Source organism: Pygocentrus nattereri, chromosome 23, assembly GCF_015220715.1.
Source record: "Pygocentrus nattereri isolate fPygNat1 chromosome 23, fPygNat1.pri, whole genome shotgun sequence".
NCBI lineage: Eukaryota > Metazoa > Chordata > Actinopteri > Characiformes > Serrasalmidae > Pygocentrus > Pygocentrus nattereri.
The window spans coordinates 9,596,748-9,621,369 of NC_051233.1; the positions used below are offsets into that span (position 1 = coordinate 9,596,748).

A 24,622-nucleotide genomic window follows, 5' to 3' on the forward strand; every position below is an offset into this window, starting at 1 on the left:
TTTTATTCTGATGTATCAGCCTAAATGCTTGCTTTATTGGCATTGATATTCTTTGCACTCATATTGAGAGACAGCAACAGATTTTATATGAACACCTTTTAGCTCTGTTCTGTACGCGGTAATAATGCACAGCTGAACCAACTCCATCAGCATAAACCAGCCTAAACCAGCTTAGACCAGCTTTGAATTCATGCTGGTCTATGATTTTTTTTTCCAGCCGGGAAAACAGGTCAGTAGTGGAATTTTTGAGGCATTTTAGCTGCTAAGACTGATTATTAAACTCTTATGAACACTGCTATTGCTGAGACATATTCTGGCTTCAAAAAATAAACAAGAGATATGTCGTATCACACACACACACATCTTCTAAGCCATTTCTCCTTCTGAGTCGCAGGGGAAATTGGAGCCTATCCCAGCTGTCACTGGGTGGAAGACACTCACAAGACAAGAGAACATGTGATGAAATCTTTGCATCACTGGGTCGAGATCAGAGTGTGAATCTTAAATCTGACAATTTTGGTACAGACTTTATTAGTTGTGTGTAATGAATGTAGTTTTCCTTAACGAATTCTTTGTTCATCGCAGGGCAGACACACAGACATATACATTCACTCACACCTAGGGGCAATTTATCGTGTCCAGTCGGCCTGGCTGAAACCCACGCAGACACAGGGAGAACCCTGGTCATCCAGCTGGGGAATCGAAGGCCCTCTTCACTGTGAGGTGACAGCACTACCCACTGCACCGTCCCATGCCATAGTTCATGCTGCTTAAAATAATAAACTATTTTTAAAAACTTACGTTTAATCTGTATGTAACAAACACATGCTGTGAACAGTAGTAGAACTGCTGCTCCTGATGTTCCTCCTATGATGGTTTTCTGGTATTTAGAAACAGCAGAAAGACCTGTAGGTAAATAATCCACTCTGTTGAGAATGTAGTGATATAAATATAAAGATCTGTCTTTATATGCTTGCAAAACTATATCAGTTATAAAATGATTAATAATCAAAAGGTGAAAGAAGGATTTTATATTGCATTTTGTTGTCATATAGAATCTGTTGCCACTGCAATCTGCAGTACATTCACTAAGTAAACACTTTCATGGGACACTGTCACATTCATCACCCATGCAAGAGTAATACAAAACAGCCATATATGCATGTTTGTTTAGAAAACACAAAGGTAAGAAAACAATAATCTTGATAAGTGTGGGTATGTACTGCCAACATGAACCCCATCTATGATGACATAGAGGGGATTAACTGTTAGAAACAGGAAAGCTGAAGAAAAATCCAGTTTACAAAACTTAATTAAGAAAAACACCAAAACTGTCTCCATCAAATAAACAGTACTTAAAACTTTTGCTTTTGAGAGAGAGGAGAGAATCAAGCTCCACTCTTACTTCAGATCTGAAAACAAGTGCTGTCCATCCTTCCACTGTGAGAAGACAACTGAAAAGATGTGTTGCTGCCAAGAAGCCCTTACTGCGAAAAAAACTGCTGATGTACTTATAACAAAGAACTGACCCCTCCAGAGTCCAGAGCTCAACGTCACTGAATATGTTTGGGATCACTTAGAGAATGAGAAGCAGAAAGTGTGGCTAACTTCTAAGACTGGAAAATATCTCTAAAGTTTTCTTTGAGAAACTGAAAGCAAGTCTCCTGAAAACAATGGAAGCTATAATAAAGGCGAAGGCAAAAAACTGTTTAATTTTCTGTTTAATATATGTTTCTGTTTTTTCTGATGGTTTTATTTTGTCATTTTATAGTAAAGCCAAAGCACATAAAGTGGATTCATTAATGTATTATCTGCATGTATAAACAGTGAATTATAGACAAACACACACTTTTAGAGACTTTCAGCAGTCAGGCCTCACTATGTGAAGTAAAATAAGACATACAGGAAGGCTGTTCAGATAAAAGCACAGTTTTACACATAAAGCCTATAGTTTACCAAAGGAAATTAATGTTTAAATGGACGTTTATATTGTAGTTAGTAGTTTGTAGGCAAATAAAATGAAAAGAAAGTAATTGTTGCCATATGGAAACACTATGTAGTAAAATACAAATATCTAACCATTTTTCTGTTTTAAAGCTGCAGCCATAGGTAAAAGTTTGGAAGACTGGAAATTTAGTAGAATGTATAAATAAATAATTAAGAAATGTTTGACATGATAAGCTATGGAAGATTCTAAAATGACTAAAGAGATTGCAGGGAGGAATGGGGTTGGTAGGCACAGTGTTTGTTTCTGGTCAGTAGGGGGCAGTCACACAAAAAAAGTAACTTCAAAAATGGCTGCCCTGTTGACCAACGTTCATTTTGTTGCACTACTTGAACATTTATTAAGTGCTTATGTCAGTTCTCGCAACCTGACATAAGATGTTTTATGAAATAAATGACATTGCACTGACATAATAAGAATAAACGTTGAACATATTTAAAGCACTAAACACATTTAAAACACTATATATATAACTATTTATGTCAGCATTCTTAAGATGACATTCTTTTGATATCAGGTGAGATATGCCTGGAAACTATCCCCTCTTCCCTCTATGGCATAGATAAGATGACTGATACAGTTTTATTATTATTAGATAAATACATAAAGGTTCCCACAAGATGTAGAGTTACATATATACTTCATATATGTGATTATAGGATATAGGATATATAATGCAGCATTCAAGATTAGGCAGTAAGTGGAATGACACAGTGTTCAACTACAGAAATATTAAATAATTTCAGATTATAATCTACACTAGTAGCTAATTTGATTCAGTTTATGACAGACAGACAAAGTTTGGGTTGAGCAGATTTACAGATTAGGCTTCTACTGTCTTTCCTCCAACCGCTGTGTCTGAGGTTATTAGAGGAACCAAAAACATACCAGAGTAAAGTATTCTTAGTAATAGCTATTGCATTACATACATACCAGCATAATCATGGCAATTTATCACAATGTTTTCATAATCATAACAATGTTATATAATCATATTTTCCAAAACGGTCTACAGCATAATACAGCACAAATCTTTTTACAGAACTTTTTCAAAGCATTTATTGAGGAAAAGTACATTCATAACACACAAGCAATAAATTCACACCCAAACTATCAAACATAACAGCAGATTTAAGATTCACACTCTGATCTCAACACCAGTGAAGCACATTTCATGACACAGTACAGTACACACAGGGCTTTGGGGGGCAGGTGTCACTCAGTGGATGGTGGGTGGCGCTGCTGATGTGACCTCACTTATCTGCTCACTGCTACCTGCCCCTCAATTTTATTTACACATTAGACATTGAGGGCCTTGGGGGGCAGCGTGGCAGTGTGCTGTTATTCAGTACTACATTGCCTCTGTCCCTCCAATTTTAATTGCACTGTAGCTCACACACATTCTTTTCATTTCACACACATATTGAGTGTGTGGGGGTGGGGGGGGGGGGGGGGGGGGGTGGGCAGGTCCTCTCACACCCCGGTTTGGTGCACCCTGCCTGGTGGGGAGACCGGCCGGTCATTCGGGGCCGGGGTGGCTGCCTCCCTGGGTTACCGCTGACCCTTGCTGGTGTCCGCCCGCCGATACTGTGAGTCCATGTATGTTCCGTGTGTATGCATGAGTGGGTGACTGGTGTGTGCGAGTGTGGGTGTGGGTGTGGGTGTGTCTGGGTGCATGTGAACATGTGTGTGTGGACAGCTGGGCCTGGGTCTATGACTTGCTGAGCCTGGACATCTGTGGTACATGGTGGTGGGCAGGAGTTACCCCTCCCCACCGCTCCCCGCTGCTTGCCGACTCCGCCCCCCCCCCGGGGTATGGGTGCCCTGTGGGTCCCTGGGTGCATGGCTAGACATCTTGGCGTGGTCCCTGCCCTGCTCCCTTGGCGGTTGTGTCCTGAGGGTGGTTTGGGCCTTTCTGGCATGGGGGGGGGGTCCTGCCGGGGGTCGGCCGGTCTCGGGCGCCTGGGCCCTCGGGGGCCGCATGCTCAGCTCATGCTGGGGATGTTGGCCTGCCGGGGGGGTGGGCTGCTCATTGCCTCTGGCTCTCCGGTCACTTGCCCTTTGTCTGTGGGCGCTCTGTCTGGGGCCTCCATTCTTCGTCCTCTGGGGCGTGCACGCGGTGGCCGTCGGAGCATGTGGCCTCAGGTCTCCTGAGTTCCTAATGGGCTGTGGATGGTCCGGGTCCCCCGGGTCCTTCCCTATCTGTCTCTGGACCACGGGGGCATGGTTGCGGCTTCTTGCCCTCATTGCTGAGCACATTCCATGACACATGACACGTGAACGCATATACACACATATACACATTGCTGCAAACAGTAGAATTGTGTGTGGTGGGTGGGTGTATATGTATAGAGGCATATGTATAGATATGTAAACATGTGTATGTATGTAGCAGCAAATAGTAGAATTATGTCTGGGTGTATATATGTATATGTATATGTGAATATGTATATGTATGTATATCTGTATAATTGTTTTTTTCCCCTCCCTTTTTTTTTTTTTTTTAACTTACTTATTTATCTATTTATTTTTATTTAGTTGTCTGTTTACTTTACTTATTTTATTTGTTTTTTCTCTCTTTTTTTATTATTATTATTATTTTTTTTTCTATTTATTTATTTACTTAATTATCATTATTATGATTTATAATTATTATTATTATTTTTTTTTTTTCTCTCTCCTCCCTTCTTCTCTTTCTTTCCTGTCCTCTTTTTTATTGCCTGTCAGGTCTGGCCAAACAAATAAAATAAAAACTTTAACAAGAATAGGCTTTAGTAACCTATAGAGCTTTTTCTTGTGAAAACAAATATGTTTGGTACATCAGTACATTCGGATTACCATTCCGATTGCAAAAATGGCCAGACATGACAGGTTTAAAAAAAAAAAAAAAAAAAAAAAACACCAGAGATTTCATCACGTCTCCTCTTCCAATCTGCCAGTAGTGATATAGATCAGGCCATTCCTGATGAGGAAGAAAAGTTTATTTAGAATGAATAGAAAATAACAGAAGGTTATTTATATGTATGTATATATATATATATATATATATATATATATATATATATATATATATATATATATATATAACCTTCTGTTATTTTAAACAATTAATTAATTAATAACAGATAATCATTAAATAACAGAAGGTTATTTATATGTATATATATATATATATATATATATATATATATATAAACCTTCTGTTATTTTATGTATAATATATATATATTATATATAAAATTTTATATATATATACACATACAAACATAAAATATATGAAATGTAGCATCCACTCATCATCAGTAAACAGAAAAGCACTGTTAATTTACCATCTCTGTAATAGTTGTCCAGCACTGTGTAGCTGACAGTGGTGTACACCGAGTAATCAGTTGCAGGTCCTAAAATAAAAATATGGCATATATATTATCTTTAGTTCAGGATGTCTTATGATTTTATTAATTAATCTATAATATATATTATTATATATATTATATATATATATTATATATATATATATAAACCTATATATATAAACCTTCTGTTATTTTATGTATAATATATATATATTATATATATATAAAATTATATTATATATATATATATATATATACACATACAAACATAAAATATATGAAATGTAACATCCACTCATCATCAGTAAACAGAAAAGCACTGTTAATTTACCATCTCTGTAATAGTTGTCCAGCACTGTGTAGCTGACAGTGGTGTACACCGAGAAATCAGTTGCAGGTCCTAAAATAAAAATATGGCATATATATTATCTTTAGTTCAGGATGTCTAATGATTTTATTCATTAATCCAACAAATTCTACACCAAATTTCACTCCAGGTTGCCTATACCAATGTGTGCACTTACAGCTCCAGAGGCATCACAGACTATGTTAACATATCAATGTGGCTGCATGACGGAGTTCATCTGTTCTGTGGTCTACCAGATTGTTTGCTATTGCTAAGCTCATCAATGCATTCTTCAGTTTTAATAATATACCAGTAAGTTTTGGCTTTTTATTCCGATGTATCAGCCTAAATGCTTGCTTTATTGGCATTGATATTCTTTGCTCTCATATTGAGAGACAGCAACAGATTTTATATGAACACCTTTTAGCTCTGTTCTGTACGAAGTAATGAAGCAAATTAGATAGCTTTGATAGTTACTTGGAGCTTGCTAGTAGCTAAAGTTATCAGCTCACTATGAAACTTTCAGTTCAAAATGATCTGGATTTAACTGTCAAAAAGTGGATAAAGTCGCACGGCTTGGCTACAATTTGCAAGTTGCAACTTTATTGATGCTAATAAAGTTGGAACTCATGCTCTCTTTAGTGTCTTCAGTGTCAAACTCTAAATGAAGCTGCTCAATACTGTCAAATGGTTTGAGAAACTGTAGTTGGCTTCCTATTTACCAGCTTGTTTTGCGAATTGTCCGTTCAATCAAATGGTGCCACAGGTGTCACATTCTGGAGCATATCAATTAAAGTGGATGAAAGTGGATTATGAAGCTAGGAAATAAGATGCCAACTTCAGCCTCCTTTAAAGATGAACATCGACCATGCCTGTTGACAGTTAGGCTTATTGGGAAAGGTATGAAAGTGCCAACAGCCTCTTTACAGCCTAGAACAGTACATTTTTTCACATACTATGCTATTTTCACTGCTGTTGCTGTTGTTTCATTCTTCACAATACCTGTTGGGCTAGAATGTGGGCCGGTGTGTGTTAAATTTGGGGGTGTAAATATTAATGATTTAAGACTATCACATAACCATTTTTGCAGTTAGCCCATTTTAACATCCTCTATTGCAAGTGTGGGGTTTGCATTTGCAGGAGGAGACAACCGCGTTTGAGGTTTACAATATGTAAGATCTTGTTTTTCAACTATGTCAATGTAAATACAGTTCCACTCTATGGCACCTTTAAAGTGGGAAGTGGGCTGTGACAGCCCAACCCTGAAATCTGACCCTGAACCGAGGCCAACACACATCTGAAAATGGACATCCAAACAAGACGTGATCGGTTGGGTCCAGTAGAGACTGGAAAATATTTTAAGCTCTACTATAACGCCTTTATTCATGCACAGCTTATGCTAGCCCTTCATCAGTGGCCAGTTTCTAACCACACTTCACACATCAGTTTTCTTAACACACACTGCCATGTCACCTCATTAGTATGCTGAGAAGTGGTCTTGTGGTGGGTCCTTTCCACTGATGGAAGGGGTAAAGGGGGGCTGAGAAATTGTAACACAACAGATGTGCTACAGTCAATAACTGTAAACATATAAAGTGCACTAGTATGGTAGATGTTTCTGGTAAAGTGGCCAATGAGTGTAGCTAAAAGGTAGGTTTACCTAATAAACTAGAAATATAATGCTTGTTCTGCAAAGATGTATCGTCACAATTTTGCAAAGCGCATAGCCAACCTCGAACACCCTCTTGCCTCATACAATGTCTTCCTGCAGCGCCCAAATTAACTTTCAGTGAGAGCTCTGTTGTCAGTTAACCTTCACAATGCAGTTTGAAACTGAACTGCTGGAGAAACCAGCATATGTTGTATTTTGGATGCTGACACACTGACCATAATGGGTGGCCAGCTAAAGCAGCACCAGACAAGCATAAAGCAGCTTAAAGTCATGCTGGTCTAAGCTGTTTTTTTCAACAGGGAAAACATGTCAGTAGTAGGACATTTTGAGACATTTTAGCTGCTAAGACTCTTATTAACACTCCTACCTTTGACACATATGGCTTCAAAAAAGAACAAAAGAGAGACACAGATAGAAGATAGAAATAGAGATAGAAAGTCATATCTGATGCAATTTGAAATAATAAACTGTGGTCAAAGACTCACGTTTACTCGCTATGCAGCAAACACATGCTGTGGATAGAAGTAGTGCTACTGCTCCTCCTGATCCTCCTGCTATGACATATTTCTGATATTCAGAAACAGCAGCAAGACCTGCAGATAAATGATCTACTCAGTTGAGAATGGAACTGCAATCTGCAGTAAATACAACAGGTGGAGACTGCTACAGAACATTGTCACATTCATCATTCATGCGTGAAAAATAACAGTCAAAACCACCATATACGCACGTTTTTTTAGAGTAGGTATGAAAAAAGTATCTTGATAAGTTTGGGTATGTATCGCCAGCATGTACCCTACCTAAGATCTCACAGAGGAGGTTAACTGCGAAAGAAATTTGGATGATTTGGATGGGTGAGGGAATACTGTTGGATATATAGTGTATATATTTATATGTGACCAATGTGTTCAAAGACAGTGTTCATTAACATTAACAAGTTTGTATTGTCACATGCTGTTAACATATGGCAACAGTTATGTTTCATCATTTAACACCGTAACACCTAAAGTGGACTAATCTATTATGCATATATATGAATATGAATAATGTATGTATACACACACTTTGAGAGACCTTCAGCCGTCAGGCCTCACTATGGGAAGTAAAAAGACACACAGGAAGGCTGTTCAGATAAAAGCACAGTTTTACACATAAAGCCTATAGTTTACCAAAGGAAATGAATGTTTAAATGGACTTTTCTATTGTAGTTAGGCAAAAAAATGAAAAGAAAGTAACTGTTGCCATATGGAAACACTATGTAGTAAAATACAAATATCTAACCATTTTTCTATAATGTACATGAATGGACATACAAAAACTAACCAAGCTGCACCTCCTGATAGGCGATCATGCAGTTGATTCCCTCATGAAGCTCACAGCGGTAGAGACCCAGATCAGACTGCTGTACATTACAGAGGAGGATGGAGAAGTTTCCAGATTCTGAGAGCTTGGTGAACGTCTTTATACGTTTATCTCTGTTATTCCAGAACATTACTCCATCCTGCAGACTGATCTCCACTAGATTATCTGCTGGTATAGTCGTCTGACTCCACACTGCTGCTATATCTGCAGTCTTGTTTGATCCGAGGAGGGTCACTTCAAAGTTACATGGCAGCAGAACATCAGACTGCAGATCAGTGGTTTTGTTGCTTCTGCCAACGTACTGCATTTGACATCCTCTAGATCCTGTGTGAAAGCATGAAAACCATCATCAGCCATCAAAACTACCACAACCACAATTAAGAAACAGCTAATGTAGATGTTTATGAGAATTCAACTCACCTGTAACCAAACAGCACCACCAAAGCGTCCACAGACCAAAGAATCTCAGCTCAGTGGGCAGAACCATTGTGTGATTCACCTGCTTAACACTGCAGTATCTGAAAAACAGCCTGAGAAAATGCAGTGATGGTGAGAGACTGCTCTTAACATCACTTCCTGAAAAAAACTCAAACTAACAAACCACAGATACCCAGAAGCTGTCCTTCAGAGTCGGGGATTTACAAAAATAGTGCATGACATTAACCTGGAATTAACACTTTATTCTCAGTGAGTTTATCTGAAAAGTCACTAGATGTGATAAACAGTGATAAACAGTTTACAAACAGCTGATTAAAGTCATTCTGGTTCAAAACTTTTATTTAATGACTTTAATCACAAATTCACTTGGACCAAGAAACACACAGTACTGTGCAAAAGTCCACCTTTCATTTATATCATTTCCAGTCAAAACAGCAAAGTACAAGTTATTCATTTTCAGGACAAAAACAGCTGCACTATGTAAGAATTTTTATTTGAAATTGAAAGATGTAGCATTGTTGATTCAGGAGGAAAAAACATGAAAACATGGTGTGCATGGGCTGCTGTCACCCTGTAAAGCCTGAGGTAATAACCCAGTAAGTAAAAAAAAAGTCAGAGGCGTCCGGGCCGGGGTTTCTCAAAAAGAGACTCAAAAAGAAGGTCCAGGACGATGCTTAAGTCTTAAATGCAAAATCAACATTATCCTGATGAAGATATGGCGACAACAGTAGACAATTCACTCACATCCTCAGACGACACAGAGGAAGTTTGGAATTTTCTTACAACACACATCTGCTCAGAGCTCAGAGAAGAAGTCCAAAGCACAGCCAACTTTACAGTATTCTTTGCTTCAATTACACATTTCCACCAGAGAGGTCTCCAAAACATACATTTAACAGAAAATTACACATAAACATCAGCGCTCAAATATTTATTGTTTCAATATATAGTGTGTCCACCCTTTACCTTTATTACAGCTTCCATTCTTTTCAGGAGACCTGCTTTCATTTTTTCAAAGAAATCTGCAGGGAAAGATTTTCCACTGTAAAGCAAACTGAAGAGTCTGTAGGTTTCTCCTTTGTGCACCATTTCACATCAAAACACCGGATGACTGTGTTTACATTTCGACAACCTACTTTACTTTATTAACGATTACTAGTCAAATTTTTAATGGTCATCTCACCCAACCAATGCTTTTTTTAGACATCCAGCCACAGGTGGCTATGGCATCAATTCATTATGGTTACAGTTCATTAGGAAAATAAAAAAATATATATAAACCTCCCTTTAAGGTAAAATGTCTTAAACATCTTAAGAGTGAGGCCAACAATTCTAAACCCAGAGTCCTTTGTAATAGTTGACTAAATTAACCTCACATACTGTTCTTATTGACAGCTATAATAAAAAAAGGCTCAAAAGAAAAACTTTCACTGCCGAAGAATACCCGAGCATAAAGCTGAAGACTGGAGATCAGAGAGTGGCAGTAGAGTTTGGTGCAATGTGCTGACATGAAAGTGAGTTCTTAAGGCGTCTTCTTACCTGAGGCTCAAGGAGGCCCTTTGAACCCTATGGCCTTACAATTGTGTTAAGCGAACATTTTCACCAGGTTAGACTTGCACAGTGCTTATATAACTTGGTTAAATAGGGAGATGGAAAACTGCCTTTGTCATCTGTCAGGGCACTACGAGTATCTAGAAATGCTATTCGGATATGATAGGACACTTTGCTATTGCCTGTATCAAAGACATTTTGAAAAAAACTCCTGATTTCAAACATGTTCATCAGGTGCACAAACACCTGGGACAGAACAATTTGCTAAAGGAGAGAAATACAAGTTCCATCTCCAAACCACTTCCTTCCTGGGATGTGCTATTGGCGCCAATGGGATTGTCATGGATCACTGCAAGTTTGAGGCAGTTACTGGCTAATACCTTCTTTAGTGAAAGAACTATATTTCTCATGATTTGCTAAACAGTATAGTTTCCCGTAGTTCTTTGTGACCTTTATTGCCATATCTACTACATTTCAAACTGCAGAAGCCCTCTTCGACCATGTATTTAGAGTGACTGGTAATGTTACTTCAGGCTACTATGCCCAGTCTAATGGTCAGTGTGAGTGAGTGAACCAAGAACTTGGGAAATTTTTTAGAATATATTGTCCCAATATTCCATTAGACTGTTTCCAGTTCCTTCTATGGGCTGAGATTTCCCAAAACTCTCTGATGAGCCCCACCATATCAGTGTGTTTTACGTTCTTACCCTCCTCTCGCACCATGGACAGCAATTACATCAGCTGCTCCTGCAGTGGTTGAGGCGCAATGAGGAGGTTTGAGAAAAGACTCATTGGGAAGCATCAAAAGACTACGGCAGACCAACATCAAAGTGACAACCCCTCTTATCAGCCTTTGGTTTTCAACCAGCAACTTGACGTTGGCAGAAGGGTGTAAAAAGCTCAGTCCTAAATGTATTGGTTCATTTAAGATTTTGAAAAAGATAAATGATGTGACTTATCAGTTGACTTATCAGTGGGTGCTGTCATGCCACTCTCTGGTTCTGCTCATGTGGGCTCCAACTCTTAGAATCCATCTGGAGATTACGTGATACCTTCCACCAATCATGAAGTGTTTCTGAGATCAGCTTCACTGAAATACTAATAAGCCACACCTGTGCGTCATTCATAGGCTCCTATAACGAATATTTGCTCACTCACACACACTTTGTCTTAGTGTTGCATTACAGAATACTTTGCCTGAAATGCAGATGGGCAGTGTTACAGTGATACAACTGTGAAATGTGTACCATAGATTAGCGCAAACATCAAGTGATGTGTCAAAAAAAGCCTGAAAACATCCAAATTTTCCAAATGGTGATTGCAAAATGTGAACAAAACCAAATATTCCAAACCTCTGCACAAGCTTGAAAAACAGATTACAGGTACTACACTTTAAACATGGTCAAAAGTTACTAAGCAAAAAAAGAAAAGTGCAACCTTCTTGCTGCATCAAACAGAAGTCTGGAGTTGTTTTTTTGTTTGCTTTGTTTCTGTTGGGTGGGAGCGAGAGGGCATATTCTTCAGCCATTTAAAAACATAAGAGGGAACCAAGAGCTTCCTCAAAATGCCTCTAGGGAGAAACACATCTGCTGAAAGTTATTAATAACTTGTCCATATTTCTCAAAATTCTGCTGAATATGTCGAAATAGATTTCAGTCCGGAAATAACCATGGGATTCTTCAAGTAGACTGGTAGCTCCCTTCAACATGGCATCTCAAACTCCCAAAAGAAATGACAGGAGGATGAAGTTTAACTTTCAGAAAGGTGGAGCACTGATCCACTTTATTGATTAGTCTCAACTTTTTGTAATTGGCTACTTAAGAGACAAACAGTACAAACATTGCATTTCAACATCATGGGATGCACGGGTAATTTCAAGTCTTGATTGTGTACAGACAAAAAGAGCAATCAGAGCAGGTTACAGACCTCGGCCATGACTGCCGAATTGTGTCCCTGGTCACTGTGGAGCTTCTTTGGTACTCTAGATCAGTAAAGAACTCCTCAACTAGCCAATCCACCATTGTGCCCACACTCTAATCTGGGACCACATGCGCCTCGGGCTACTTTGTGAAATAGTCCATGGCCACAAGGAAGTAGTGATTCCTGACATCAGTAGTGGGGAAGGTACTCAGGATGTCCATAGTCACTCTTGCCATGGGTGTGCCAGAGCAGAGTTTGGAATCGTCCTCTTTAGCTGGACAGAACTCGTCAGGGCTCACTGTGTCAAGACCAGCATTATGGAGAATGACAGCAGCAGTGATGCTCTGCTCAACTATCTTCATTTTCTCCTCAAGGTGCAGTAACCTGGCATTTGGTGGAGCAAGACCAGCATGTCATTGCTGTCCTGTATATCTGTGTAATGAGCTCCCACAAATCTTTCAGCACTAGGTCTAATACTTATTCACCACCAATATACAAGCAGCATTTTCTTGGACCGACACAGAGCAGATACTTTTTGGGTGGTGGATCATTCTCAGCTCTGTAGTGACACTGACCTGGTGGTGCTGTATTAGTGTGCCTTGCCCTGGTGCGAGTGGATCAGACACAGCAGCACTGCTGGAGTTTGAAGGACTAGATGATGACCAACAGAAACTGTGCTGAAACAAATTGACATAATCCTTAAGACTTATTAGGCTATTTGTGTCAAATATTATGGTAAACTCTGGTTTTTATAGAGACAGTAGTGCAATGCGACTTTATTATCAACAGAATTATTATAAACTTCGTCCACACGATAAGCACTGCACATCTTGTTTGATGTCAGTCACAAAAATAATACTGATACTGGCACACTACACTTACCTACATCCACATGCTAGCAAAAAGGTGTTAACCAAAGGAAGTGTGTGCTCCATCATAGCTGCAGGGTGTTATTCTCATGACAAGTGCAGACGCACTCTAGTAGTTTTTTTGGCATCAACCTACCTTCACACTCACTCCCACTTTAACAATGACCTCAACTACTCCACAGTGTGTACCACAATAACGCAAATCCTGTTTATCAGAAATTAAATCCAATAACTATTCCAAACTCACAGTTAACCTGGTACCAAAGGTCATTTTTAGGAGAGCCTCTACCATAAAAAACTAACTGATTACACAGCTTTTAAGTTGTTGTACTAAAGTTCATCCAACTCAAACCACATAGTTTAGTCAGATGTTCTCCTTACTCACATTTTTACTACTGTATCTCAGTTAGGAAAACAAACTGCTTTTGGCTTCATTTCTCTTTGAGCTCTTTCCATCACGTAGTCCCACCACACACCTTCTCCTCTTGGGCTCCCAATTATGGAAGGTTGTTGCATCACTGGGGTTCAAACTCATGATCTCCTGATGTCAGAGTGAATTAGACACTTGCTGCGCATTACTACATTCTACCTTTCAGTTCAAATGTGTTTGTAGTGTATGAAACATTAATGGACACAGAAATCTGCATAACTTAAGGCACTTGAGTGCTGCAACAGACTAAGGATTCACCGGAACATCTGGAGACTATGAGTTTGAATCCCAGTGATGTGAGAGACTTCAATACCTGGGAACCTGGGAGGAGAAAATGCCTGATGGGAGCTACATATTACAGTGTGAGGAGAACTTTTGACTAAACTAAGAAGTTTGAGTTCAGTGACATCTAGTCAGGCCTGCCAGCTTAAAAGAGAAGCCACCTAGTATTCCAGCCACAGTCATTATCATGCAATCTCTTGTGATACTACAAGTGTATGTTGGAGTCCAAACTGATTAAAATAAATATTAAAAGCATTGTCATTAAATCTGCCTGTAGTAGTGCAGCATAAAGCACGATGCATAATATTTTAGCTTTCATTCATTTAACTTTTATTAAATAAGCACCAGGCCTAAAGCTCATTCACCACTAACACACAACTACATTTTCCTTTGTAAAAGGTTCTATATGGAACCATCCGTAATACATTCTTCATCATTGTTCATGGCTCTATAAAGAACCTTTTCAAAAAGGTTCAGAATAATGCTTCATCTTTAAGAGTGCCGGTCCAGAGATGGTAGAGTATCTGCAGGGTGATAAACTGAAGCATTTCAACATGACAACATTCTGGATTTAGTGGTTGATGTCTACTGAGCTCCCTGGGTTGAATGAAGGATTAGATTTTACAGACAACAGCGATATATAAGACTGCTTTGTTGATAAATTTTAGCATTGATATACGAGTCCTTGTTACCAAAGATCACATACTTTATTTGGAGGATTTTCTGCTCTTCCAAATGTGTGTGACAACTTTTATTTTGTTGAACAAACTTTCAAAGTATTTAATAAGAAAACATTTCATTCGTAATATACAGCAGACACACAGCCAGAAAACATGAATATCAGATCTAGACCTTAAATTCAAGTCATGAAAATGCAAACTCAGTCAAACTAGTAAAAACAAACAAACAAACAAACCAAATTAAAAAACCTCTTCTGCACTTCTCTCGAAGCCTAATTTCTGTTAGCAGCCTTATGGGATTCTAGTAGTATTTAACGTTAAGCTAACATGGGCCGTTTTTTAAACGCAGATATTTGAAGTATATAAGACATTCCATGTTTTCTCCAAGATATACTTTAAACAAACCTATTCCAATCCAATCCACTGCTCCACAGCCCTGGGCTTCATACCTTTTCAGCAGTTGCTTGGCACTGGGCATGGTGAACTTGCTGCTACAGAACATTCCTTCCTATTGGCAATGCTCTTCCATAAAGATCATACAAGTTGGTGCACATCAAAGTAGCTGAGCTCATCCATTAGATGTCTGGATTATGTTCTGATGCTCTAACGCCGATTTCCTCATATATCACCTTCTCTGTGCTGGTCTCTGCGAACCCAACACTGGCGTAGACTGTGGTAAGACGTGGACCTTCTGAAAGGGGAAACACTTATTTGTAATAAACAGAAAACTATGAAACACTGAGCAGATTTTCTATAAAGAAATACAACAACATTTGATTGTTGAAGCGTGGATATTTACCGTGTCTGCTTTGGCCATCCTTTTGTGTATGTTTGACAGAATCATACACTGGGTTAGTAAGTGTAAATCCTGGAGGGAAAGACAACACATACAAATCAACCATGTTTAATTTATATTACAGTATTAGTCCAGGATGTCTTATAATGTATTGATTAATTTGACAGCACATTTTACTTTAGGTTACCTATCCTGAGTTGCAACTTTGTTGTCTATACCTGCATTGTTTCTATGCTCATTGTCCATTTTTTCAGCTTCACTCATAATACAGGTACATTTTAGTTCTACAATTACAGACTGTCCATCTGTGTTTCTGCATACTTTGTTAGACCCCCCCCCCTTACCCCGTTCCTCAGTGGTCAAGACATTCAAAGGACCACCACAAAGCAGGTATTACTTGGCTCATGGATCATTCTCTAACTTTATGGTTTGTTGACCTGATCAAAATGACAATGAGTGTAGACAGAATGTACCTAATAAAGTGGTCAGTAAACACTTTGTTTACAGACTCAATTTACCCACTACCATGTTTTTCAGAGAAAGGGGACCACCACTGTGCAGACGTGTAGGTGGTGGACCATTTTCAGCACAGCAATGACACCAATATAGCTCATCTGTGTTGTGCTGGGATGGGTTCCTGGCATTTTTACACACTAAAACCTGTTGGGCCACCTTCAGTCTCCCGGTTTCTCCTCAACTATCAGCACCAGCCTATTATAGTAAAAGAAACAGCTGAAACAGCTGAACAGCTGTGAGGAAACAGTGTTTATCTAGAATAAAGAGCCAGACAGAAACTGCCTGTCTGTTTTGTTGAAGGAGACTCACAGGCAGGGTTGTCTACATGGCTATCTGGGGTTACATCTTTGCGCCATTCAAAGAGGGCATCAAAATGATCGATCCACAAAGAGACAGGAGTGAGTGGAATCAGTACAGCATCTCAGACCCCAACGCGTTATAGCAGCCCCTTACAGCTAGCCCACTTTGAAAGGATAGTGACATTCAGATCTAGGGTTAGGGTGACCCAATTTTTTGTTGAGATAGAGGGGTAGGGCAAAGTGTTAGGGCAACATGGCGCTCCAAATAAAGGTTTTTCAGAGACTCATTCCAAACAAAGTGTTATGAGAAAAAAGAAAAACTGCCAAGATGGCTATGCGAGCGACCTTAGAAACCCACAACTGTCTGTCTGAATTAAGAAAATTATGATAACCATTATATCATCTTCTCAGTTGAGGTGGTTCGGGCATCTGGTTAGGATGCCTCCTGGACGCCTCCCTCGTGAGGTGTCACAGGCAAGTCCACCAGGGAGGAGACCCCGGGGAAGACCCAGGACATGCTGGCATGACTATATTGCCCAGCTGGCCTGGGAGCACCTCGGAATCCCCCCGGAGAGCTAGTAGAAGTGGCTGGGGATAGGGAGGTCTGGGCCTCATTGCTTAAGATGCTGCCCCCGCGACCCAAACCCCAGAGAAGCGGAAGATGATGGATGGATGGATGGATATATCATCTTAGTTTACTTTCATTTCAATGTATTATGGGCGTTTTCTTTATAACAAGCACTAAAAATAGCTAATAGCATGCTACTGTCTCTCTAGCTAACTGGCTAAATTTCTTGGTCCACCTTAAATAGTCTAGCAGTTCTGACGCCTGAAATGCCAGAATGTAAATGCTGTGCCATTTAAGATGGAACAGGAAAATTCGAACAAGAAGCTGGTGATAGCTGACTTCAGCTTCATATCACTGAAGAATTAGGGGTGGGCGATGCCCCAAGCCACCCCACCCCCTCCCCCGTCAAGGTGACAGGGGGTAAAAATAAGAAATGGGATTGGGCCTAAAGCAGGGGATAATGCAGGTTGAAATCTCTTAAAGTGGGATACGGCTCTGAAAACCTGAAATTTAACCCCAAACTGAGCCCGACACATATTTGGACATCCAAACCAGACATGACCAGTCATATACTGTAAACATGTAAAATGCACCAGTAGCGTACATGTTTCTGATACAGTGGCCAATGAGTGGAGCTATAAGGTAGGTTTATCTAATAAACTAGCAATCCAACACTTATACAAACAGTAAAATGTGCTGCCACGTTGTATCTTCACAACTTTGTGACACAGCCTACCTTTAACCCTGTCTTGTCTCGGTCGGTGTTTTCCTGCAACAGATGAAGTAACTTTCAGTGAGCTCTGTTGTCAGTTAACCTTTAATGTAGTCTTAAACTGAACTCCCAGAGAATCCAGTATGGAGTCCAATATGCTGCTAAGGCTGATCTCTTATGAACACTCCTACCTTTGAGACATATGGCTTGAAAAAAACAGAAATAGAGATAGAAAGTCATATCTGATGCAATTTGAAATAATAAACCATTTTAAAATACTCACGTTTAGTCACTATGTAGCAAACACATGCTGTGAACAGAAGTAGTAATACTGCTCCTCCTGATGCTCCTGCTATGATGGTTTTCTGGTATTCAGAAACAGCAGCAAGACCTGCAGATAAACGATACACTCAGTTGTGAAAGTAAATCTTTCTTTAAATGCATGCAAAACTGCACCAATTATAAATACCTCAAATGTTTCCATGTTTTTTTTTATATTAATTAATAAAAAATATAACCAAAAAGTGAAAGGAGGACTTTGTTGCCATATGGCAACAGCACGTGACAATGACAGTGCAATCTGTAATACATGCACTGAGCAAACACTGCCGTAGGACGCTGTCACATTCGTCACCCATGCATGAAAAATAACATATAAAACCAACATGTATGCATTTTTAATGTTTTTTAGTTAAAAAAACTGCCCCCATCAGACACACAGCACTAAAAGCTTTCATCTTTGAGAGAGAGGAGAAACTGCTCTCTACTATGGTGTTCTCAGAACAATGGACTGACCTCCCCAGAGTCCAGACCTTAGCATCAATGTGTTTGGGATTGCTTGCATGGTGAGAAGCAGAAAATGCAACCAACTTCTAAGACTGAACTGTGGAGGTGGGAAAAATATCCCTGCAGATTTCTTTGAAAAACTGAAAGTAAATCTACTAAAAAGAATGAAGACTTTACCTTTAATAAAGAGTGGACACACTAAACATTGCATTCATTAACACTTATTTGCACTGTGGACTGTATTGTCACATGCTGTTGACATGGCAATGGTTACATTTTGTCATATTAAAGCCGTAACACCTACAGTGGATTCATTCAAGTATTATGTGTGTTAATAAATATTTACTCATGCACACATTGAGAGACTTTCAGCAGTCAGGCCTCAGTATGTGAAGTGAATAAGACAAACAGGAAGGCTGTTCAGATACAATCTTGCACAAAATTTTTAGATTACCAAAGGAAAAGGAAAAAATGACTTTTATGTAGTAGTTAAACAAAAAATAATGAAAACATTGTAGTTGCCACATGGAAACTATGTAGTAAAGAGTTCAGCCACAAGTACAAAACTATTTTTCTGTTTTAAGGTCAGACATAAATGTAGTGTACATGAATGAAAATGCAAAAAACTAACCAAGCTGCACCTCCTGATAGGCGATCAGGCAGTTGATTCCCTCATGAAGCTCACAGCGGTAGAGACCCTGATCAGACTGCTGTACATTACGGAGGAGGATGGAGAAGTTTCCAGATTTTGAGAGTTTGGGGAACGTCTTAATACGTTTATCTCTGTTATTCCAGAACATTACTCCACCCTGCAGACTGATCTCCAGTAGATTATCTGCTGGTATAGTCGTCTGACTCCACACTGCTACTATATCTGCCGTCTTGTTTGATCCGAGGAGGGTCGCTTCAAAGTTACATGGCAGCAGAACATCAGACTGCAGATCAGTGGTTACGCTGCTTCTGCCAACGTACTGCATTTGACATCCTGTAGATCCTGTGTGAAAGCATGAAAACCATCAGCCATCAAAACCACCATAACCATCATGAAGAAACAGCTAATGTAGATGTTTATGAGAATTCAGCTCACCTGTAACCAAACAGCACCACCAAAGCGTCCACAAACCAAAGAATCTCAGCTCAAAGAGCAGAACCATTGTGTGATTCACCTTCTTCACACCGCAGTATCTGAAAAACAGCCTGAGAAAATGATGGTGAGAGGTTGCTCTTAACATCACTTCCTGAAAAAAGGCTAAAATAACAAACTGCACAAAAACACGTTACCACAGAGTTGAGGGTTGACAGAAATAGTACAAGCTCTTATTCTCACACCCTGGAATGACATACAAGACATTAACACTTTATGCTCGGTGAGTTTATCTGAAAATGAACCAGATGTGATAAACAGTGATAAACAGTTTACAAACAGCTGATTAAAGTCATTCTGGTTCACCTGTTTTATTTAACAACTTTAATCACAAATTCACAAGAACCTAGAAACACACAGTACTGTGCAAAATTTCCAGTGAAAACAGGAACGTAGATTTAATTATTTTTCAGAGTTAAAATAAAAACGGAAAACATTTAAATCTACAGCATGCAAGATTTTAGTGTCACTGAGTCTGGAGAAAAAAGTCTGAGTGGGCTGCTGTGAGTCTGTAAAGCCTGAAATAATATAAATAAATAAATAATTTAAAAGTCAGAGGCATGGAGTCGAGAGTTTCATAGACCAGACTCAAAAAGAAAGACTGGCTCAATGTTTAGGTCTTAAATGCAAATTCAACCGAGAAAGATTTGATGACAATAGTAGATAACTGACTCAAATCCTCAGACCATACGTCTTTCACCAAGTTTTGACTGAGTTCTCTTTGATTTCTTTTTCAACAATGATCAGATTCATCTACTCCGGGAAGAAGCGTTCCTCTGCATGTTGCGACAATTACACATTTCCACCAGAGGTCTCCAAAACTTACATTTAACAGAAAATTAAACAGAAACATACAACACCTACATACAAGCTCACCAGTCAAAAAATTAGTCAACTGTGGCTAAAACACACTTAAAAGTGTGTTATTTCTCCACAAGCATGAATAAATGATTTGGCGTGGACTGGACACATTTCTGTATGCACGCGACATCAATTTTCAACTCTTGCATCAAGGAATTTCACAGTTTGTCCAGGCTTTATGGATGCCTTCCCTAGTAAAACCTGGTTGTCCCGCACCTCAGTGTAGGCACTGTGGTTCAAATTTACTGTCACCTCAAACAAAGAAGCTGTTTCTGTTGAATTAAAACACCCCCAGAACAGCACAGAGCCCCTCCTGCTTGAGCCACACTTTCCCACTGCTGGTAGACTCATATGACTGTATGCACCTGCAATTCAGCTATTTCCTTCATACGCTTTTGGTGCCCAAATGCAATCACCCTTTCTGCGACCCATTTTCCACACATTAAACAAAACATTTACTGACCTGTACCACCTCTTCTCAATCTATGAACACTCCCACACACCCCCACAGATATTTATAGTCCGAACATCCTAGCAAACACTCAACGACGCAACTCAACGCATTTAGGCATGTAGAGGTGGTCAAGACAACTTGTTGAAGTGCAGACCGAGTATCAGAACGGGGAAGAAAGGGGATTTAGGTGACTTTGAACGTGACATTGTTGTTGATGCCAGACGGGCTGGTCTGAGTATTTGGGCTCTCAGTATTTTTGGGCTCACCAAAATTGGACAATAGAAGATTGGAAAAATGTTGCTTGGTCTGACGAGTCTCGATTTCAGCTGCGACATTCAGATGGTAGGGTCAACACCTTGCTCAATCACTACAGACCTCCAAACTTCATGTGGCCTTCAGATTAGCTCAAGAACAGCAAAGAGACCTTCATGGAATGGGTTTCCATGGCCGAGCAGCTGCACCAAGCCTTACATCACCAAGCACAATGCACAGCGTTGAACGCAGTGGTGTAAAGTGCTGCCACTGGACTCTAGAGCAGTGGAGAAATGTTCTCTTCACTTCTCCGTCTGGCAATCTTATCGATGAGTCTGGGTTTGGCAGTTGCCAGAAGAATGGTACTTGTCTGACTGATTTGTGCCAAGTGTAAAGTGTAGTGGAGGGGGGATTATGGTGTGAGGTTGTTTTTCTGGAGTTGGACTCGGCCCCTTAGCTCCAGTGAAAGGGGCACCTCTTGGTGCTTAATGCTTCAGCACCAAGAGATTTTGGACAATTTCGCACTCCCAACTTTGTGGGAGCAGTTTGGGGACGGCCCCTTCACGTTCCAACATGACTGCGCACAAATGCACAAAGCAAGTTCCATAAAGACATAGATGAGCGAGTTTGGTGTGGGAAAAACTTGACTGGCCTGCACAGAGTCCTGATCTCAACCCAATAGAACAGCTTTGGGATGAATTAAGAGCAGAGACTGCGAGCCAGGCCTTGATGCCTGCAACACATTCCAAAGAAGTTGGGACAGGGGCATGTTTACCACTGTGTTACATCACCTTTCCTTTTAACAACACTCAATAAGCATTTGGGAACTGAGGACACTAATTCTTGAAGCTTTGTAGGTGGAATTCTTTCCCATTCTTGCTTGATGTACAACTTCAGTTGCTCAACAGTCCGGGGTCTCCGTTGTCGTATTTTGCGCTTCATAATGCGCCACACATTTTCAATGGGAGACAGGACTGGACTGCAGGCAGGCCAGTCTAGTACCCGCACTCTTTTACCACGAAGCCACGCTGTTGTAACACGTGCAGAATGTGGCTTGGCATCGTCTTGCTGAAATAAGCAGGGATGTCCCTGAAAAAGACGTTGCTTGGATGGCAGCATATATTACTCCAAAACCTGTAAGTACCTTTCAGCATTAATGGTGCCTTCACAGATGTGCAGGTTACCCATGGGCACTAACACACCCCCACACCATCAGAGACGCTGGCTTTTGAACTTTGCGCTGATAACTATCCGGACAGTCCTTTTCCTCTTTGGCCTGGAGGACACGACGTCCATGATTTCCAAAAACAATTTGAAATGTGGGCTCGTCGGACCAATTATCCACTTTGCGTCAGTCCATCTCAGATGAGCTCGGGCCCAGAGAAGCCAGCAGCGTTTCTGGGTGTTGTTGATATATGGCTTTCACTTTGCATGGCAGAGTTTTAACTTGCACTTGTAGATGGAGCGACGAACTGTGTTCACTGAAAATGGTTTTCTGAAGTGTTCCTGAGCCCATGTGGGAATATCCGTTACAGAATGATGTCGGTTTTTAATGCAGTGACGCCTGAGGGATCGAAGGTCACGGGCATTCAATGTTGGTTTTCTGCCTTGCCGCTTACTTGCAAAGATTTCTCCAGATTCTCTGAATCTTTTGATGATAATATGGACTGTAGATGATGAAATCCCTAAATTCCTCACAATTGCATGTTGAGAAACGTTGCTCTTGAACTCAGACATCCCAAGTCTCCCGGAAGTTTTTTCGTGATCGGGAAAAAAAGTCTGTGTCGCCTACGTGTGCGTTTGTGTGCGTTCTTGGCCGCTCGTTCTAGATTCCAGGAGATTTTATCTGGCCTGTGGGCATCAGGGAGCCGCTATGTATAATCGTATAATATGCGGGTGACTCCCAGAGCTTCTGGGACACTTGGGATGTCTGTAAACTGTTGGACTATTTCCTCACGCAGTTGTTCACAAAGTGATGAACCTCGCCCCATCCTTGCTTGTGAAAGACTGAGCCTTTCAGGGATGCTCCCTTTATACCGAGTCATGACGCTCACCTGTTTCCAATTAACCTGTTCACCTGTGGAATATTCCAATATTGAGGAATGCTATTTTTTGAGCATTCCTCAACTTTCCCAGTCTTCTGTTGCCCCTGTCCCAACTTCTTTGGCATGTGTTGCAGGCATCAAATTCAAAATGAGTGAATATTTGCAAAAAACAAAGTTTATCCGTTTGAACATTAAATATATTGTCTTTGTAGTGTATCACCGTATTCGGTTTTTAGTTATGTTTTACACAAACGTCCCAACTTCATTGGAATTGGGGTTGTACATACATACACATACACATATACACTACTCACAAAAAATTTGGGATATGTGGCTTTCAGGTGAAATTTCAGGATGAACCTAAAATGCACTCTAGCCTTTATAGGTGAACTTAATGTGACCTTCTCTAAACTTTTGAATGCACATGTCCAACTGTTCAATGTTTCAGTACTTTTTGCACAACTTGCTGTTCTCTAAGAAGGAGCTTAACCACAAAATTCACAACAGGTTTTTGATCCATGAATCAACCAATATATTTCCGGGTTCAGTAAGAATTGATATTTAAACAGTGCTCCTCATTATGCTGTTCACATTTTGACATCATGACACCAAGACGACACCTAACAACTGATCAACATTACCTCACCATTGCGAGGCTTCAAACAGGATGTTCTCAGACGGAAGCAGCCATTGTGCTTAGAGTGTTGCAGAGTGTCATCATCAGTTTGCAACAGAGATACAGAGAGACTGGAAGAGGCACAGAAAGGCAGTGAAGTGGATTTCCTTTGCCCATATCCCACACTGATGACTGCTTTATTGTGAACATGCCACACAACTCCAGGCACGTTTAATGGAGGTGAGAGGCGCCCAAGTGTCACATCAGCATGGTCTGTGTGCTAGGCGACCTGCAAGGGTACCTGACCACACCACCAGGCGGCGTCATCGTCTTGCATGGGCTATGGAGCATTTATGCTGGACGAGGGACCAGTGGGCCTCAGTGCTGCTCACTGATGAAAGTCGATTCATGCTGAGGAGAAATGATGGCCGCCAGTAATGTTGGAGACGTCAAGGAAAGCGCTATGCATCAGCCACTGTTGTCACCAGACGAGCCTTAGGTGCTGGTGGTGTTACAGTGTGGGCAGATGTGTCTAGTCAATACAGAACTGCCCTATACTTTGTGAATGGTACAGTGACAAGCCCATAATACTCAATAACATCATTAATCCAGTCATTGTGCCTATGGGATCAGATGAGTCGCCGTGCAGATGCTCAATGATCTGA

At 40.2% G+C, this 24,622-nt stretch overlaps 2 protein-coding genes across 2 annotated transcripts; both read right to left on the reverse strand.

Moving 5' to 3' along the window:
- Nucleotides 1–4,886: 4,886 nt before the first annotated feature.
- On the reverse strand, nucleotides 4,887–15,445 carry LOC108437631. The gene is made up of 7 exons (XM_037533669.1): nucleotides 15,358–15,445; nucleotides 9,159–9,268; nucleotides 8,700–9,062; nucleotides 7,862–7,969; nucleotides 5,690–5,758; nucleotides 5,335–5,403; nucleotides 4,887–4,967 (listed from the first exon to the last, which is right to left on the reverse strand). The coding sequence occupies exons 1-7, from the start codon at nucleotides 15,408–15,410 to the stop codon at nucleotides 4,957–4,959; spliced, it is 783 nt and encodes a 260-aa protein (XP_037389566.1). The 5' UTR covers nucleotides 15,411–15,445; the 3' UTR covers nucleotides 4,887–4,956.
- Nucleotides 15,445–24,108, reverse strand: LOC108437658. The gene is made up of 7 exons (XM_017714895.2): nucleotides 23,983–24,108; nucleotides 19,673–19,782; nucleotides 19,217–19,579; nucleotides 18,083–18,190; nucleotides 17,824–17,856; nucleotides 15,708–15,776; nucleotides 15,445–15,599 (listed from the first exon to the last, which is right to left on the reverse strand). Exons 1-7 carry the CDS (start codon nucleotides 23,988–23,990, stop codon nucleotides 15,484–15,486), a joined length of 807 nt encoding a protein of 268 aa, XP_017570384.2. The 5' UTR covers nucleotides 23,991–24,108; the 3' UTR covers nucleotides 15,445–15,483.
- Nucleotides 24,109–24,622: the final 514 nt, after the last annotated feature.